At 50.5% G+C, this 17,812-nt stretch overlaps 1 protein-coding gene across 1 annotated transcript; it reads left to right on the top strand.

Annotated features, from left to right (window-relative positions):
• The first annotated feature begins 12,138 nt into the window (after positions 1 to 12,138).
• On the top strand, positions 12,139 to 17,280 carry Irx2 (iroquois homeobox 2). The gene is made up of 5 exons (XM_050144791.1): positions 12,139 to 12,606; positions 13,825 to 14,230; positions 14,524 to 15,237; positions 15,839 to 15,914; positions 16,544 to 17,280. The coding sequence occupies exons 1-4, from the start codon at positions 12,355 to 12,357 to the stop codon at positions 15,889 to 15,891; spliced, it is 1,425 nt and encodes a 474-aa protein (XP_050000748.1). The 5' UTR covers positions 12,139 to 12,354; the 3' UTR covers positions 15,892 to 15,914; positions 16,544 to 17,280.
• Positions 17,281 to 17,812: the final 532 nt, after the last annotated feature.

The raw sequence follows: 17,812 nt of genomic DNA, 5'->3' as shown, positions 1-17,812 counted from the left end.
GAGCAATTTCAAAATAATTCTGTAATGCCATGAGGTGAAAGGCATGGTTAACCTGCTTCTTTCCCTGGATATGTACTTGCTCTGATGTCAGAACATCCATTTTAGAGTTAACACGCCAGACCTGTGGGGGTCACTGTTAGGTCCTCCGTTGGTCCCACTTGTTCTGTGTGTCCCATCTGCATGGCACAGGACTGAGTTAACTCAGTGACCTCACAGCAAGGACAGAAATGAATTCACAAGCTCTCAGGCTGGTCCTCCTTTCTCACTTCACCAACATTATAAACTTCTGTTACTCGGTACCGACTTCAATATTGATGTACCCATTGAAGAACAGTGGCTACTGGGAATTTGACTGACATTTTGCTGATGCTGCCTCCCTCTCTGAGGAGGAAGAGTTTCTCAGCAGCGAGACTTCTCAAGCTATGGCTTTTGAATCTTGTTCGTTGCCTTTCAGCACCTTTACCGGCTTTCCCTGCTGTGCTGTGGTTTTCAATGTCATGTTTGACTTCATTTATTCCTGCTGTTTTAATATTTTGATAACACTGTGAATGGCATTAAAAAATAAACATACGCTTGGTGTTTTTTCCTTATAATTCAGAAATACAATGGACTCTTGAAAACAAGGACTTTTGTACTAGTTACTTTTGTTGCTGTGATAAAATACCATAGCCAAAAGCAACTTGTGGAAGAAGTTTATTTTGGTTTCTGGTTCCGGAGGGATGAAAGTCCATAGTGGCAGAACAGCATGCCAACTGGCAGTCAAAACAGACAGCCAGAGCAGCAGCGGAGAGACCACATTTCAGTCCACACATATCAGACGCAGAGTGAGCTGGGAGCGAGGGAAGACTATAAACCTCAAAGTCCACTCCCCTCCCACTGACATACTTCCTCCATCCAAAGTTCCAGACCTCCCCAGACAGTGCTACCATGGAGAACAAGTGTTCAGATGCACGAGCCTGTGGTGCATTTTGCTCATTCAAATCACTAGGAGTTTTTATCCTGTAACCGTGTTAAACTCTCGTGTGGAGTTAAGGAACATATTGAAGACACCTGGGGCTTTTGGTAGACGCTTTTCAAGTGTCTCACTTTTCTGCGTATCTGAGTGCCCTCTCAAATTGAGGTCCATGGTACAAGGTTGAGTAGAAGAGGATACGCCTTTCTCGCGCCTCAGCATCAAAGAACTCATGTTTCTTGCTAGTGACCAGTTTAGCAGGTTAAAGATTCTGTCTTGCCTGCATTCTCCCAGATACTCTAGATCAAGAGGTTGCTTTTGGGACTTGAGAGATGGCTCAGAGGTTAAGAGCCCTGGCTGTTCTTTCAGAGGGTCAATTCCCAGCAACTACATGGTGGCTCACAACCCTCTGTAATGAGATTTAGAACCCTTTTCTGGCCTGCAGACAGAACACTGCATACAAAATAAATAAATTATAAAACTTGAAAAAAAATGCTTTTGCTGCTGTTACTGTTTGGTGTTTTGTTGTTTGTTTTGCAGTGGTCAGGGTAGAGCTACGATTTTGAGCATGGTGGGCAAGCCCTCGACCACAGAGCTACAATCCCAACCCCAAGAAGTTATAAATGATGAAATAGTCAAGCAATTCTTTTCTGTTAACATGTTAAGCTCCTGCAGAGAACTGTATGCTTATACTGTGCTGTCCATTGGTGTTAAAATTTATTCATAAATATGCTTGGGGAATCTGTGCTGTCCAGTGATGCACCGCTGAGCTTCATCCGCAAACATGCTTGAGAGTTTTGGGTGTCTACGCTCGTGAGAGACATCGGCCTATAAAATAGTCAAACCCAGTGGAGTGAGCCGCAATTATGCAACTTGACTTCTGCTTTTGAAAAATTGATTAGTGAAACACATATTAATAGATTAAAATGGAATCTTTTTCATTATATGTGGAAAATTAGTTCCCAGAAGTACGAGTGCTGTTCAGAAAAATCCCTGTCTGGCTTCAGGGCACCTGGCCAAAGACACAGGCAAATGAGACTGACCTCTCCTAGGACACGGCAGGCAAGACTCACTCCAGCCTACTCATCCCATACTCGGACAGTGCAGACGCAGGGTCGTCTGTGAACATAAACGCTGGGCACTGACGTAACTAAGCCTTCGTCAAGCCATGAAGAATGACGTCATGTCATTTGGAGCAAAGTAGATGGGACTCGACATCATCCATCATGTGAAGGATAAAAGGCTAGATTCAGAAAGAAAAGTACCACGTTTTCTCTCACATGAGGAATCTCATATGCATACACTCATACATACATGCACACCCATATATGCACACATAACAAAAAAGGTTTAAATCAAAATTTAATGCTTAGACTATGAGGAAATCTTTGTAAACTGTGTATCTACTAATGAATGTCAAAACTTCTGGCTCTGGGAATTGAACCAGGGATTTTCCATGTGCTAGCCAAGTTTTCTACCACTGATCTACACTCCCAACCCTTGAAAACAATGATATGCTGGCTTATTTCAAAATGTGCCTCTGGGATTTTAATATTTCCTTTTATGAGAGAAGGTTGCATTATGTATCCCCAGCTAGCCCTGAACTCACGGAAATCCTTCTGCCTCTGCACCATGAGTGTTGAGACTAAAGGCGTGAGTCAAATGGATAAGTTTCACAGGTGGGAGACAGTGGCACTGAGGGACCCTGTTCTGGGATGGAAGCCAAGGCTCCATGTACACAGTGAGAGCAAGTGCACACAAAAGCCTGCCCAGAGCTGAAGCTGGCTGTGCATGCTGTAGCCTTGGTACTGGGAAAGTGAAGGCAGGGAGGACAGTCCAGGACTTCAAAGTCACCTTGGCTAAAGAGTGAGTGCCAGACTGACCACCCTGAGACTTGGGTATTCTGCCCCAAACACCACCCTGTCTGCAAATAAACAAAATGCTTTCACAAGAAGCAGAGTGCTAGGAGAATTCCCCATTTACACTTTATTTTAAAATTAATCTCAAAAAGTTAGCTTTAGGAAAGCTGAGAGAGAAACAGTCTTCCCCAAGGAAGAACACATTAACTGATTATCCAACACCAAATGGTCAGCCCTGAAAGCATACATACAAGTAATGTATGGATTGATCAAGTTGTATTTGTGTCTGAGACTACATATGTATGTACACATACATGTGCATGCAACAACAATTGATGAAAAAAGAGGCTGTGAATTTAAAAGAGGAAGAAGAGCTGCATGGGTCTGGAAGGAGGAAAGGGAAGGGGGAAGCTATGTAATTGTTCTACAATCCTTAAAAGAATAATTTTTAAAAAAAAATAGAAGAGGGGAAAATGTCGGCATAGGAACTGGAGGGATGGGCAGAAGTTCAGAGCTCTTGCTGTTCTTGCAAAGGATCCAGATTTAATTCCCAGCACCTACATGCTGACTCATGACCCTCTGTGAGTTCAGATCTAGGGGATCTGACTCCGACTTCTGACCTCCTTGGGCACACGTGTAGCACATATACATACCTACAAGCAAGACACACAATATAAACATTACAATTAAATAAGCATTTAAAACTTTTTCTCACTATGGTACATTTTTACTAAAATTGTCAAAGTTCAGTTTGCATTTGCTTAACTTTTCTTTTCCATCAATAGGCTGATATTCATCTTTTCATTCACCCAGCTGCTGTGTCCGGGCTCTCTCTGGGAGACCTGCCAGCCATGTGAGACGGAAATGAAGCTGTGTGGCCACTGTGCTCAAGAAATACAAAATCTGGGGCTGACAGCTAACTCAAGAATTTATTTTAAAAATGAAAAGCTAATCCATGTGTGGTGATCCATGTCTTTAATCCCAGCAGAGGCAGATGAATCTCTAAGAGTTCAAAGCCAGTCTGGTCTATACAGTGAATTCCAAGACAGCCAGGGCTACATAGAGAAACTCTGTATCAAAAATCAAGGGAACAAAAACAAAAAAGCTACTTTAAATAGTCCTATCTATTGGGCCTTGTATTGGTCATGTGTCACAGTGACCAAAAACCACCTGACAAAAGCAAGTTAGGGACAGAGGGGTTCATAGTAGCAGGGGAAACAGGATGGAGGGGGAGGCTTGGCACCTAGAGTGGGGAGCAGTGACCCACATTGCCTCTGTCATCAGGAAAAGAGGAAGGGAGACCAGGCTATAAAATGCCAAGGCCCAGCCTCAGCGACCCACTCCCGCAAGACTCTACCTCCTAAAGTCTCCATAACCACCCCAAACAACACCACCCCTGGGGATTAAGACCTCAAACACTGAGCCTCTGGATGTAGTCAAAGCACAAGAGCCATTAAAATCTGACTTCCAGCCAGGAGGTAGTGGTGCAGGCCTTTAATCCCAGATGCAGATGGATCTCTGTGAGTTCCAGGTCAGCCTGGTCTACAAAGCAAGCTCCAGGTGGTCAGGATCACACAGAAAAAAACCTGTCTTAGAGAAGGGAAGGGGTTGGCTTCCTGCTGGGTGGTGGTGGTGGTGGTGGATCTCTAAGTTCAAGGCCAACCTGGTGTACAGAGTGAGTTCCAAGACAGACAGGGCTCTGCAGAGAAACTCTGCTAGGGGCGGGAGAGAGAAAAGAAAAAGAAAAAAAGAACCTTGGTTTCCCAGACTGATCTTGCTTGATCCTTGGAAGCCCAAGCTGCTGTGAGGGAATATTGATGAGCTTGGACTGGCTACATGGTCCAGTGCAGAGAAGTCTCCATGTGGGGACTGGGAGTGAGCACCTGAAACGCCTATATCCTGGTTGTTTCTTTCTTCCACACCCCACCCTCATGCCTTCCAGAAATGCCCAGACAGGAGTCAGACATCCGTTCCTTGTGTGTGTGTTCATTTAATCAATGCTTGTCTCGTGCCTGCACTGGCTGGCATAGAGACAGGGGTAGGAAGTAAGGAGAGCCACGAAGAAAGCAGCCATATTGACTGAAACGTTGCCCCCTAGAAACTCTTGGGAAAAGGAAGGCTTTACTAAAGGAAGCAGCTTGTAGAAGTTCTGCTGTGGACAGGAGGGGACAGACGGTAGAGCAGTATCCCACAACTGTGGTCATACCAGGTTCAAACCACAGAACAAAGGGAAGCTTTGCAACTATGTTGCCTTCCTTTCTGCCTCTGCAGCAAGTTAACACAGGAAGACCATGGAAAAGGGTTTGAAAAGGGCTTCTCCTTCTGCGCAAGAGCTTAATAGGGACTTAGGTTTGCAAACACCCAATTCCTCTGACTGCAGCAGGACAAGTGGACAGAGCCCTGAGTCATTGTTTCAAGAACGGCCCTGTGTTCCATTCTTGGAGAGAGAGGAGGCCTGGGAGATACAGGGGCTGTGGCAGGGCCTAACCTTCTTCCCTCCCTGCTTCTGCCTCTCTCTTTGCCTTTCAGGTTTCATGCTTCCTTCCCAGACTCTTCCCCAGCTTCCTGTCTCCTGGCATTCCCTCTCTAAATTGTCATTTGAATTCTCTAAAACACCTTCACTGTTCACTGTGGTATAATGAGAATTCCACCCAGGGCAGGAGTAAGGAAGGCGCTTCCCACAGAGGTGTGCAGGTGACCTGCCTGAACACCTCTTCTTCTAGAATCTATGCCTGCCAGAGTTCCCAGAATACAGTACAGAGTAAAGCAGGGTTACATCCTAGACTTCCTGTGAGAAAAACATCCTCCCCGTGCCCCTGCCATGCCTCAAACCATGCCCCCAAATACACACAGGTGTCGTTTGTTTTAAAGATGCAATACATCTTTTATTTATTATAGAGATGAAAGATGCAGAATGAAAATTTTTTTCAGAAAATGATTTTTAGAGAAATCAAACATTTTCACAAGAAGCACATTATCCTCCCATGCCTAGGGGCCTCCTTGTAATACTAGTGCCTAATTGTAAGTATTTCAGAAACATAAATAGCTCTCTCTCTCTCACACACCCACACACACACAGTGCAGAGCAATATGACTTCATGCAACTGCTCTTCTCGGATAATAACTGCTAGTGTCCAGCGATGTTTACTGAACTCATTTCAGGAGCGGCTTTCAGGACAGAACACTACTGACAGAGATGGGAGCCGTTCTGCATGAGTATTCTATGCCTGAAATAGAGCGCAGACTTTCCTCAAGAACCCCTCACTCTGTCTGCCAGCACAAAATATCACCATTTGCTTTTAAGTTCCATCTTCCACATGGTCCCTCTCCATCCTCCTCCCATGCTCTCCACTGTCCTGTGGACATGAGGGGCCCCACTCCACCTCCACCCTGGGCAGCATTTTCGTGCCACGAAATACAGCGTGACCCCATCATCAGGATGCCTCTGAAAAGTCTCAAGCCTGCTACTCTGGTTGTGCCGGAATTTCGGCTCCCATGTGCTGTTTCTCTGCTCTCTGGCTGGACAGCAGCTCTTACCTCTGGCTTTTCAGAGGTCACCAATGCGACCCCCCCCCCATTTCTTTGAAGTATTTTGAGTTGTCACCTCCCAGATCGTTGGGGTGCCTTGCTGGGAGTTCTGAAGTGGGAGCATGGAGTGCATCTCTCTGTCAGGAGGCCTCCCCATCACGGGGGTCTGGCTATCTTCAGGTTCTTCCAGGTTTGAAAGTCTGCTCGATTCCCCACAAGGTTTCTCCAGAATTCGTGACTCCGCATACCTGCCTGGCCTGTATCTGCACCAATATTGTTCTCTCAGTAGGTGTGTTTTACTGGCAAGGCAGAGTTATCCTTTAAAAAAAAAAAAAAAAAATACAGTCTCTTTCTTGTCCTCTCTCCCCCTCCCTCTCCACATCTTTCCTTTTTCTTAAAAAGTATAATGCTCCTTGCACTACGTTCCTGATATATAAGAGCGTTCTGCGACAGCGTCGGGGTAAAGGTGAGTGTGTTAGAGGTTACATGCCACCTAGACTAGGTCCTGGAGAGTTGTTTGGACATCCAGAGGTGGCAAGGATATATTAAGACCAACCCCAGGCACACTCTACAGAGCCTGGCTTTCTTGGAGAAGGAAATGTGTGAAGACTTAGTTAGGGCTTGATGGTTTTCCTGCTGCGCTTTCCTTCCAGCGAAGACTCATCTGGGGCTCAGGCAGGTTTGCAGTTGCTCCTGAGGCCTGGCTCTAGGTGCACATTATCGCCTATAAACCTGACTGCAGACGCCAGCGCAGCTACCGAGGGTTGGGGGACGCTCTCCCAAAACCGCGAGTCAGCATCCTCTAGGAATCTGGGGCTCAGGTTGTGCAGGTCGGGGTCCTGTGTCTGCCGTGTGGACCACAGGCACCAGTGGGTGCCCGGGCCCAGTGGAGCTGGCTGTGAAGTTGCTCTAGACACTCTCTGACCTTCCAGAAACGGAACGTCGCTCCCCTTTAACTCTCTGATAGGTTCCTGAACCCCGGACGGCAAACTAGCACGGTCCAGGAGCGTCCCTAGTCGATCTTTCCCCGGCTCCCAGGCTGCGCGCGCTGCGCTCTCTCCTGGCGGAGCCTTGGACTCTCGGAGCTCCGGTCAGCGCGTCCACAGCCCGGCGGGGTGCAGGAATCTGGGCCCACTCTCGTGGATGCCTTGCCATGAACACCGGTGGGTCGCGGGCCCCAGGGTCGCAGCTGAGAGGCAACGGGGGTCGGGGGCGGGGGTTGGTGCTAGAGGAGCAATTAAGGACAGCAGCAGACAGGGCCAAGGACGAGACTGAATGGCCAGTTGTGGAGAAATAAGGTTCGTGCCGACTCGGCGCAGGGCATAAACTTCAGGAAGCCTGCCCGAGGAGGGGCGTCTACGGGAGAATGGGGACTCATGCTGCCCACTAACGAAAACCGGGGGAGACCAGCTGGCCTGGCCGAGCGGAGGGCCAACCAGGATCTGGGGCGAGCGAGGAGAGTTAAAAAAGGAAGCGCTGATTATTGGAAATTCTCGATCTTCGGGGAGGAGGGAGGGAAGTGCGTTCTTTTTTTATTTTATTTATTCTTCGGGAGCTCAGCACTAAAGGCACAAACACCGGCTCTGTAGAGGCTGTCCCTGAGGAGCCCATCAAGGAGGCCAGGCCTTGCAAGTCGGTTTGGGAGCCCCAGGTGGGGCCCAGACTTCTCCTTCCAGGACGCGGGTGTCAAAGATTCCGACAACTTCGGTGGACTGCGTGAAAGCTTTTCAGGAAAGCGCTTCGGCTGTAGAAACTGAAAATACCGATGCAGCCCTAACACAATCGAAGCCCGAAGGGAGATTGCTTTATGCATGAGGAATTAAAGCTGGTGCAATGAAAAACTTTAAAAGAGGACAAAACAAAAACGAAACCAAAAAAAAAAAAAAAAAAGCAAATCTTAACTTCACCCCCCCCACACACACACACCCATGAGCGCCACGCACGTGCTAAAACGTCCTGGCTGCAAATACAATAAAATATGATTTGATACTCTGAAAAGTACTTATATTTTAAATGCCCCTCATTAATGAAGACCTACTTAAAAATTCGATTTTTTTTAAGTTAAAAAAAATCGGCGCAGACCAAAGTGGCAGTTATTTTGGGGTCCCAGATTTAAGTAATCCACGAAAACCAGAGTTGAGACAATGTATAAGTGCCTCTGGTTTTATTGAAATTCACTGGAATTTGTTTTCCTTCTTTCCTGAATAAACAAGCATGCAAAGAGGCACATTCGGCCGCTGGCAGGGCGTCAGCCTCGCGTCGGTGGCGCGGTGGCAGCGCCAGGTTTCCACATTTGGGTCAGAGCTGGCAGGCGCGAGCCACAGCGCCCCCTCGCCGCCTGCCTCGCGACTCTGGCCCGCGTCGCCTCCTGAAAGCCACAGGACCGAAGAGTGTCAGGCGAGTGCCAGGGCCTTGAAATCAGATTCGTACAGAACGCGAATCCTCGAATATCTGACTTGCCAGTGGCCTCCACTGAAAACCCGGGCAGTTTAAATGAGTCTTTAACCAGGACTAGCTCTAAATATTTCGGCCTTTTCAGGTGCGATAAAGACTTACCCATGCTAACGGTGCTTGTTTTTAATTCTGCTACACACTTGGGGAGGGTACACAAGAAATACCCATAGCCTAGGTAACCATTACAAGCGGCTTTCGCTTTCAGAGCACGGGTCACCCGACGTGCCCGCTTGTGGCACATGGTTCTCTCCATTTAGGTGGCTGGGAAAAGCAGGACCCAAAAGCCAGGTTTCCTTATGGACCTTATAGACCGGTACACCTGAACACCCCTCCTACCCTGGACCACATTATCCCGGCGGTTTTTTTTTTTTTTTTTTTTTTTTTTTTGAAAGGGAAGTTGTTGGATTGAAGTCTCGGCAGTGTGGTATTCAGAGCAGTTTGAGCTAACCCCGTGACCCTAGCAACGGTGAGGACTGTCTGCCCAGGCTCTCCACACTTGGAAAGTGAATTTTACTCATTGATTTTGTTGTTCTTGGTTCTTAAAGATCAAGACAACTTTAACCCAAGAAAAGAAAAATTGGCTTTTTCAGACTTAGGGAGCATTAATGTGAAATGGAGTTTAAATACCCCAACAACAACAACAACAAGGAACTCAATGTCTCTGTATAGGCAAACAAGGAACTCAATGTCTCTGTATAGGCATTTTAATTTGCCACAGTCACTACCAATAAAATCGGCTTGTAGTCAGATTCGACTGTTTAATTGCACACGGTAGCCAGGGTGTTTTTTTTTTTAAATATTAATAGCAGGCAGTAGAATGGAACGTTTAGATTTGGGTGAAGGATAATTGCTGGAGGAAATACGGGAGACTTGGTCTGGATAGGTTGCAGTGAACAAGAAGACTGCACTTCTGGGATGTTTTTGGACAGGAGACCCTCCAAAGTCAAGCGGGCTTGTCTAGTTAAGTAGTTCATTGATGTACAAATCAGCTGCATCTAGGCATAAGGACCTGCTCCAATCTGCTGGGTTTTATAATAACTGGCTGCTTTCTCTTCCATCCTTGGCAGAATTTGGAAGGGGAAGGGAGGGCAAACCCCATTGCAACCAGGGCAGGAAGCTAGTCTTTAGAAATGAATGCCCCAGGTAAAAAATTAGATTTTGTGTTAAAAAAAAAAAAAAAACTAAAACCAATCTAAGGAAGGTAACTAAATACCTTAGTCTGATCTGTGCTTGTTTGTTAAACAGTATGTGGGACGTCGTTGTGGGCCTCTTCCCAGAGGAATTCCTATCCAGGAAAACAAAAATACCTAAAGATGCAGATTTGGCCCCACCCAGGGCTTGCACGTGTGTGTGTGTGTGTGTGTGTGTGTCCTCTCTCTCTCTCTCTCTCTCTCTCTCTCTCTCTCTCTCTCTCTCTCTCCTCCTTCTTTCCTCCTTCCTTCCCTCCTTTCCCTTCCCTTCACTTCCCTTCCCTTCCCTTTCTTCCTCTCCCCTGAACCTGGGGTCTTTATAGCTGTAGATTCCATGCAATATGTCCTGGCCTAGTTCTGGGTCTGTGGGAAGTGGGCTGCGCACATGCCCCGAGACTTCAGGGTTCCACTGGTGAAAGGGGACTTGAAAGGCTGTAGGGGAAAGTGGATGTGTTGGCAGGGCGGCTTGGCAGTGTTTGGAGGCGGATGAGGGCGGAGTAGAGTACGTACCAAAAGGACATAGATACACTTGCTCGCTCGCTTGCCGATCCGGGGGGGAAAATCTTCTGTTCATCACTGCAATTGACTCCTGCTTTCCTGAGACTGGGGGGGGGGGGTGATGCAGCCTGGCTGCCTACAGCATTCATTGGGTGTCACGGATATGGCAGCGGCAGGAGCGGGAGTGCCAAAGGCCAGGCCTACGCAGCAGCCGGGAGGGCGCGATGGAGACCTCTGCCGCCCTCTGGTAGCTTCAGAGCCCATCACGGATGAAATGGCAGCTGGTCTGAGCTCAGGCCCGAGCCGCAGCCAGCAGGGTCCTCGTGCACCACCTAGCCGGCTTCAAGGAAGAGACACCTGTTGGGTGGGCGCCCCCTCCCGGGCCAGCTCACACCAGACCCCCTCCGAGTCCCCAGGCGCCCCCCTTTGGCAGTCCTTCAGGTACAATGGAAAGGACTGGTGGCCCCTTAGGCAACCCACCCCCTCACATGGGGAAGGGATGCGGGTGTGAGCGGAAAAATTTAGGTGCTGGGTCCCAAGGACTTTCACTAACCTCAACTCCTGAACCTCAGGTGACCTTAGCCACTTGTGAAGCCGACGCTCCACCTCACTGGCTGGCCCATGTCCCTTCAAGAAGTGGCAGTAAGACTCTAGCAAAGTCAGAGACGACTCTTCCGTCGGGAGCCTTCCCCAATTTCGAAGACGCTTTCAACTTAACAAAAGAAAACAAAACTCTTTGGGGGCCAGGGTGGCGGGGATTTTTTTTTTTTTAAGGCGAATCACTCACTGACGCTTTCCAGACGTTAATAGGCGTGAAGTTCCTAACACACGGCCTGAAATCTTCTCTGTGTACTTGGGGCAGAAGCCGTGTCATCTAGGGGCCTCCCGGTAACAGCTCCAAACCAAAAAACGCTCCGGTTCCGGGTCGATGCTTGGCACCATAGGCGCCAGGAGCAGGCAACCAGACACCAGGCCAGGCGGGCAGCCTCGGTCTTGAGGCTAGGCGGACAGAGGACTGTAGAAGTGAGACTCTGCAGGTGTCTCCACACTACCCTCGAGCTCACTAAGGCTTCTGCACTGGACGCGGGATGGAACCCTGGGCCGGTTTCTTCAAGATGATGAGGGGTGTCTGATCCGTATGTCCCCCAGGTGGATCGGACCCGGTCTGACTGTGGAAGGCCTTTGCAGACCAGAGCGAGAGAGCGAGAGAGCCGGTGGTGGTTGAATGGGGCCCGGGGAGTGAGGAAGGTGGCTGGGCCGAGGCTGGAGTCGGCAGCAGCGGGGTGCGCGGACGTGGCTAAGAGGACGTGCCAGTGGGAGGGGGTGAGCGCTACGCCCAGTTTGGCCAGGCTGGGCTTCACCGCGGCGGGCTGAGGGCTGGGGCGGGAGCTGCGAGAGGCGGCTGCGCGACAAAAGCCTGCGCGTCCCTCCTGCCCGCTCACTGCCACTCCTCCGCCATTCCCTGCACTCTCCACCCATCCGCTCTCCGCCCCTCCCCCGGCCTCGGCCAAGCCTAGGCAGCGGGCGGAGCAGGGGAGGGGCGGGCACCAGAATATGCAGATGAGAGCGTGACGGACAGCTCCGCGTTCCAATGTCCCTCGGAAACTCGAGCGCTCCTTCCTCAACTCTTCACTCCCGACTGCAGACTCCCCCAAACCCCGACCGCCGGCCTGGCGCGCGGCTGCGCCCACCGGCTCCGCGCTGCCGCCGCCGACACCGCCACCGCCGCCGTCCCGCGGGCCTCCCAGGATAGTGCCCAGCACAGCCTGCCGCGGCCCGTAGCCCTGGTGCGCCCCGGCCGGGCGTGGATGGAGGGTGCCGCGCGCGCTGCCCGCTGCTCTGCGTGACGCGGGCCTCGCGCCCCGCGCCCACCATGTCCTACCCGCAGGGCTACCTGTACCAAGCGCCCGGCTCGCTGGCGCTCTACTCGTGCCCCGCGTACGGCGCCTCCGCGCTGGCCGCGCCGCGCAGCGAGGAGCTGGCGCGCTCGGCGTCGGGCTCCGCGTTCAGTCCGTACCCCGGCTCGGCGGCCTTCACAGCACAGGCGGCGACCGGCTTCGGCAGCCCGCTGCAATACTCCGCAGACGCCGCCGCTGCAGCGGCCGCGGGCTTCCCGTCCTACGTGGTAACCGCTTTTGGGTGGGGGCTGGGAGACCCCCGACCCTGGCTTGGATTGAGGGGGGTAATGGATACAGGGCGCGGGCGGCGGCTCGGGAGTCACCAGCACCCGCCGCTACGCGAAACAAGGGACCGGAGTGACCCTCAGCGGTTGTGCGATGATTTCTCCTAAAACTGTGCGAGGTGCTACTCCACCCGGGCCGGGGCCATTGATTATCTCTAATCCGCGCCTACAGAGTGCTGGGGCTGCTGAATCCGCCCGCGGATCTCCGGCAAGGTTTTAAGTCGAGGGCCGCTGCTGCCCGGGCCACTGCTTTAGGGTTTAGGTTTCTTGACCAGCTAGTAGTGGCGGGGTCACCGAGTTGGGGGAGGGCACCGAGCCTCAGGCTGCCGCCCTTAGACCCAGGTCTAAGCTCTCTCTAGTCTTGGCCTTTATCTATCTCTCAGATCTGGCTTTCAAAAAATTTGTTGCCGGGTTTGGGACCCGCTAAGTGCTGCCAGAGTTCGTGCGGGGCCTATGGGCTTTCAGCTCTAGAAACCCGGGATTCTCCTGAACCTCTCTGGGTTTTGAGAGTGGGCCCCACCAGAGCGTGTCGCAGCAGTTTGGGGGCTTGTGAGGACGTGGGGCGGAAAGGGATGGGGAGTTAGACCCCAGGTGGGATTCCCTGAGTGGAAACCAGGCCTAGGGAGAAGGTTACAAACACCTCGGGTTTAAACGGTAAAGGATGAATTAAAATGCTAATTACTAAGTAGAATTGGAAAAGCTGGCTGGCTTCTGAGTTGCAAATTGGATTTATCTGCTTTAAAGAGTGAATAGCCGACTGGGGTTCCGAACTGTTTTTAATAAAGGAGGGAAGAGGGTGGGGAGCAGCGCGGGAAGCCGCCGACGAAATTTAGACATCAAGAAACTACTCGCTGAACTGCAGGGTTATCCAGAGAATGTGTTTGCAAACATTGCTTGAGCTACTCGGGAACTTAGGTCGTTTCAGGAAAAAAAAGAAGTGAGATAGTTTAAAAACAAAATTCTAGAATCGAAAGGCAGGAGTTTTGTTCCCGACAGCTGGCCTTGTGTTTCTCAGGCTCTCTGCAGAATGGTTCTCAGCTCAGAGAAGCCAAGCAAGAAAGGCAGCGATGGGGTGGGGGGCGAAAGGAGGGTCGCCTTGGGAGGGGGGTGATGCCTGAGGGGCCCATGCACCCTCCACTCACAGGCTGTTGTGGCTTCCAGGGCTCGCCATACGACACGCACACCACCGGAATGACTGGCGCTATCAGCTATCACCCATATGGCAGCGCGGCCTACCCATACCAGCTCAACGACCCCGCGTACCGCAAGAACGCCACGCGGGACGCCACTGCCACGCTGAAAGCCTGGCTCAACGAGCACCGCAAGAACCCGTACCCCACCAAGGGAGAGAAGATTATGCTGGCCATCATCACCAAGATGACCCTCACGCAGGTCTCCACTTGGTTCGCCAACGCGCGCCGACGCCTCAAGAAGGAGAACAAAATGACCTGGGCCCCGAGGAACAAAAGCGAGGACGAGGACGAGGACGAAGGAGATGCTGCCAGGAACAAGGAAGAGAATCCGGACAAGGCTCAGGATGGCACCGAGACCTCGGCCGAGGACGAAGGTGAGCGGGGCTCAAAGAGCTTTCTTCCAAGGCGGGCTGTGGTTGGGGCTGATCTTGCGCACCTGCTACTCAGGGCCCAGGCCTACAAAAGCCGCTAAATGGCTTGGGTCCGGGCCTGCGGGGTTTGCCTTGGCGAGTCCTGGGGCACTGCGGAGATGTTGGGGCTGCGCTTAACGCAGCCTTGGGGTGAGGTGCGGGGTCATGGGGAGGCCCAGTGCAGGACGTTGGGCGGATGGGACTGTGGGTGCCCGCGCTGGCCCAACTTTCCGCCCATCGTGTCCGCGTCCCCGCAGGGATCAGTCTGCACGTCGACTCGCTTACGGACCACTCGTGCTCGGCGGAGTCAGACGGGGAGAAACTGCCCTGCCGCGCCGGGGATCCCTTGTGCGAATCGGGTTCCGAGTGTAAGGACAAGTTTGAGGACCTGGAGGATGAGGAGGATGAGGAAGATGAGTGCGAGCGGGACCTGACACCTCCCAAACCCGTGACCTCCTCGCCACTCACGGGCGTGGAGGCACCCCTGCTGAGCCCGGCGCCTGAAGTCGCTCCGCGCGGTGGCAGCAGTGGCAAGACGCCCCTAGGCAGCCGGACGTCGCCTGGAGCGCCGCCGCCCGCCAACAAGCCCAAGTTGTGGTCGCTGGCCGAGATCGCCACTTCGGACCTCAAGCAACCAAGCTTGGGCCCGGGTTGCGTACCTCCGGGTCTTCCAGCTGCCGCCGCCCCCGCCTCATCTGGGGCCCCTCCTGGAGGCTCGCCCTACTCAGCCTCTCCGCTGCTGGGCCGCCACCTCTACTATACATCGCCTTTCTATGGCAATTACACAAACTACGGAAACTTGAATGCCGCACTGCAAGGCCAGGGCCTTCTGCGGTACAACGCGGCGGCCTCCGCACCAGGCGAGACACTGCACGCCGTGCCCAAGGCGGCTAGCGACGCGGGCAAGGCGGGCTCCCACCCGCTGGAGTCCCACTACAGGCCTCCGGGCGGCGGCTACGAGCCCAAGAAAGGTAGGCTGCCCGAGGCCGGCGGGGAGGGATCCTGGTGAGTCAGAGGGAGCTAAAAACCTGGGAAAGGCTCCGGGAGTGGGAAACCTTTGGACAGACAGAGCCACTTGCCAGACCAGAATTAGGGAAGTAAGTCAGTGTGAGAAAGAAAACTAGCCCTCTTTTTAGATCTTCCCTGTTTTTATTTCCTCTTTATTTAATTTACTGTTAATACTATCATCGTAACTATTTTGGTTTGGCAAATTTAACTGCAAGGCAACGAAAAATGCGCTCGACTCTCTGCTGGGTGTAGTCCCCCCCCCCCCCCCCCCGCTGTGGTGTTGGTTAAGTGGAGTTTAGCAGATTCCGTTCTGCCTTTGGCTTGAGGAAAGCACGGTTTCTGGGGAACTCCCAGAGGCCTAATTTTCTTACACCGCCTACGATGTTCCTAATTCGGCATCCCTGAGATGGGGGTTCAAGGAGAGGAAGGGGCAAGGAGGGAACATAAGTGAAATGGATCTTAAGATTCCCTGGGAGTGTGGATTCCTTGCCGGGATAAGAGCTGATAGGGGCTTAGCTGCCAGGGGTTGCAGCCTGTCCTCACTATCTGCCCCTCCTCTGACAGATGCCAGTGAGGGCTGTGTGGTTGTTGGCGCAGGCGTCCAGCCCTACCTATAGGAGGGCCAAGCTCAGCAGTGCAAGTAAGTGGGTTCCCTTTGCGTCCTCCAGCCCCAAACCTGTGCCCTGTGTAGTGTGGTGCGGTTTTGCTTGTCAAGCGTTGCTTGTCAGCTTGTCCAGGGCTTCCTTCTGGCCTCTTTGCCTTCTATTTTATAGATTTCGTTTCTACTCAAGTTCTGCTTTGAAGAATCACTTCTTTAATCAGAATTCATACATGCACGCACACACGAGCACATATACATATCCTCAAACGTTTAACATATACCTCACCTCTACTGCTGTTAGCTGATGATGGTTTAAATGATCCGGGCATCTCTGTGTCATTGAGAAGTGTTTTAGATACATAAAGGATGCCTTGCTTGATGAGGGAGTTGTGCAGAAACTCAGGCATTAAAACCTGCAATGGATGCTGTTTTCAGAATAAGATTCTGAGAAACCGGGGACTGGGCTTCCATAGGACACACTAGAATCTATAGTTCTCCTAGCCCAGAGCTGTTACAGACATTATTTTCCTGCTGGGCAGCATTACTTGTCCTAGACCCTAAACATGGCAAAGAGGCAGAGCTACTAGCTACAAGCTTGTGTTTTTTGATAACGTGTGGGTGTGGAACTGAAGAATTTGGCATGATTTGGTTTTTTCCTTGGTCCACAGGTAGGTGTCACAATTGCTTTGGAAAAAATAAATAAATAAAAGTCAGGAGGCCATTCTCCTTCCCCGAGCTCATACGTACACAGATACAAACCCCAGATGTGGAAATCCGGACCACATCTTGTGCCACTGTAAGAGAGGACGCACCTCGCACTTCCAACCCACAGACTCTGAGGACTGGACACAAGTTGTTGAGCATATGTGAATTTATTGGCATAGTATAGCTTCCCCATGTTTGTGTGACTTTTGGAAACAATCTGTTTTTTCTCAGGATATCTTGATCACTTCATTGCCACGGTATATATTCTATAGGCGTGCTAGGACTTGCTGTAAAATTTATTTGTAAAAAAAAAATAAATGTACACGGTAGAACTAACGTGATTGAAGAACTCGAGTCCTTCAGAAGTGGAAACAAATTTGATATTTATTTTTATAATGATATAAAGCTTCTAGTAATTTATGCAAGTTGTATTGCAATGAAATCTAAAACTTTTGTAAATAAATTCTGCCTGGTTTTTATTTGAACATTGCTGGTTATACAATCTCTGTTGGTTGTTTAACATGAATTCTCTACTAATTTATATCTAAAACTGTAAATAAAAACAAACTAGCCTACAAGAAAATGGTGTTCAGGGCTCGTTTTTACTAAAGAGTGATTTGGGTAAGGGTCCTAGTGGTGCCCCAGCCCCCAGGTGATCCTAAGTCATTTTTAAAATGAAGAGCCCAGTGAAATAAACTTCTTTCTTGGCCTTATTTGAAAATTACAGACAGAAGAGGGAAATATAAATGTGTAACAGGGCAATACCTATGGTTCTAGATTTACAAACAAACATGCAGCAAGAAAATAATTTAGATTTTTTTGTTCTCTGAATATGCAAATCCATCCTTAGTGTAAATTTCTAAAACATGGACAAATAAAAGGATATGCCACGTCTCTCTGCATTTTATCTTCTTTTGTGGTGCTGGAGAAGGATCTTCCCATTCATACTGGAGAGTACTCTCCCACAAGAAATTACTGATGGGAAGGGTTGTTTTCCTAAGCCTGAAATATCTCAAATGACATAGATCATGCACGTTTATCAAGGGACTCTTTCCTGTTCTGTTCAGTTTCCGTTAACAGGAGTGGGGCGGGAGGTAGATACTCAGCTACCCTTGCCCTCAGGGAAAAGAAGTTTAAACATCCTCAGACATTGTCTCTTTATTGTCTACTCACCTCCTAATTACAAGACCAGCCTGGAATCTGCAGCCGAGTAACCCAGCCCCTTTGATTAG

This window comes from Alexandromys fortis, unplaced genomic scaffold (assembly GCF_014885135.2).
Source record: "Alexandromys fortis isolate MF-2015 unplaced genomic scaffold, M_Fortis_MF-2015_v1.1 scaffold_52, whole genome shotgun sequence".
Taxonomy (NCBI): domain Eukaryota; kingdom Metazoa; phylum Chordata; class Mammalia; order Rodentia; family Cricetidae; genus Alexandromys; species Alexandromys fortis.
This window is presented reverse-complemented; position numbering and strand designations above follow the sequence as displayed.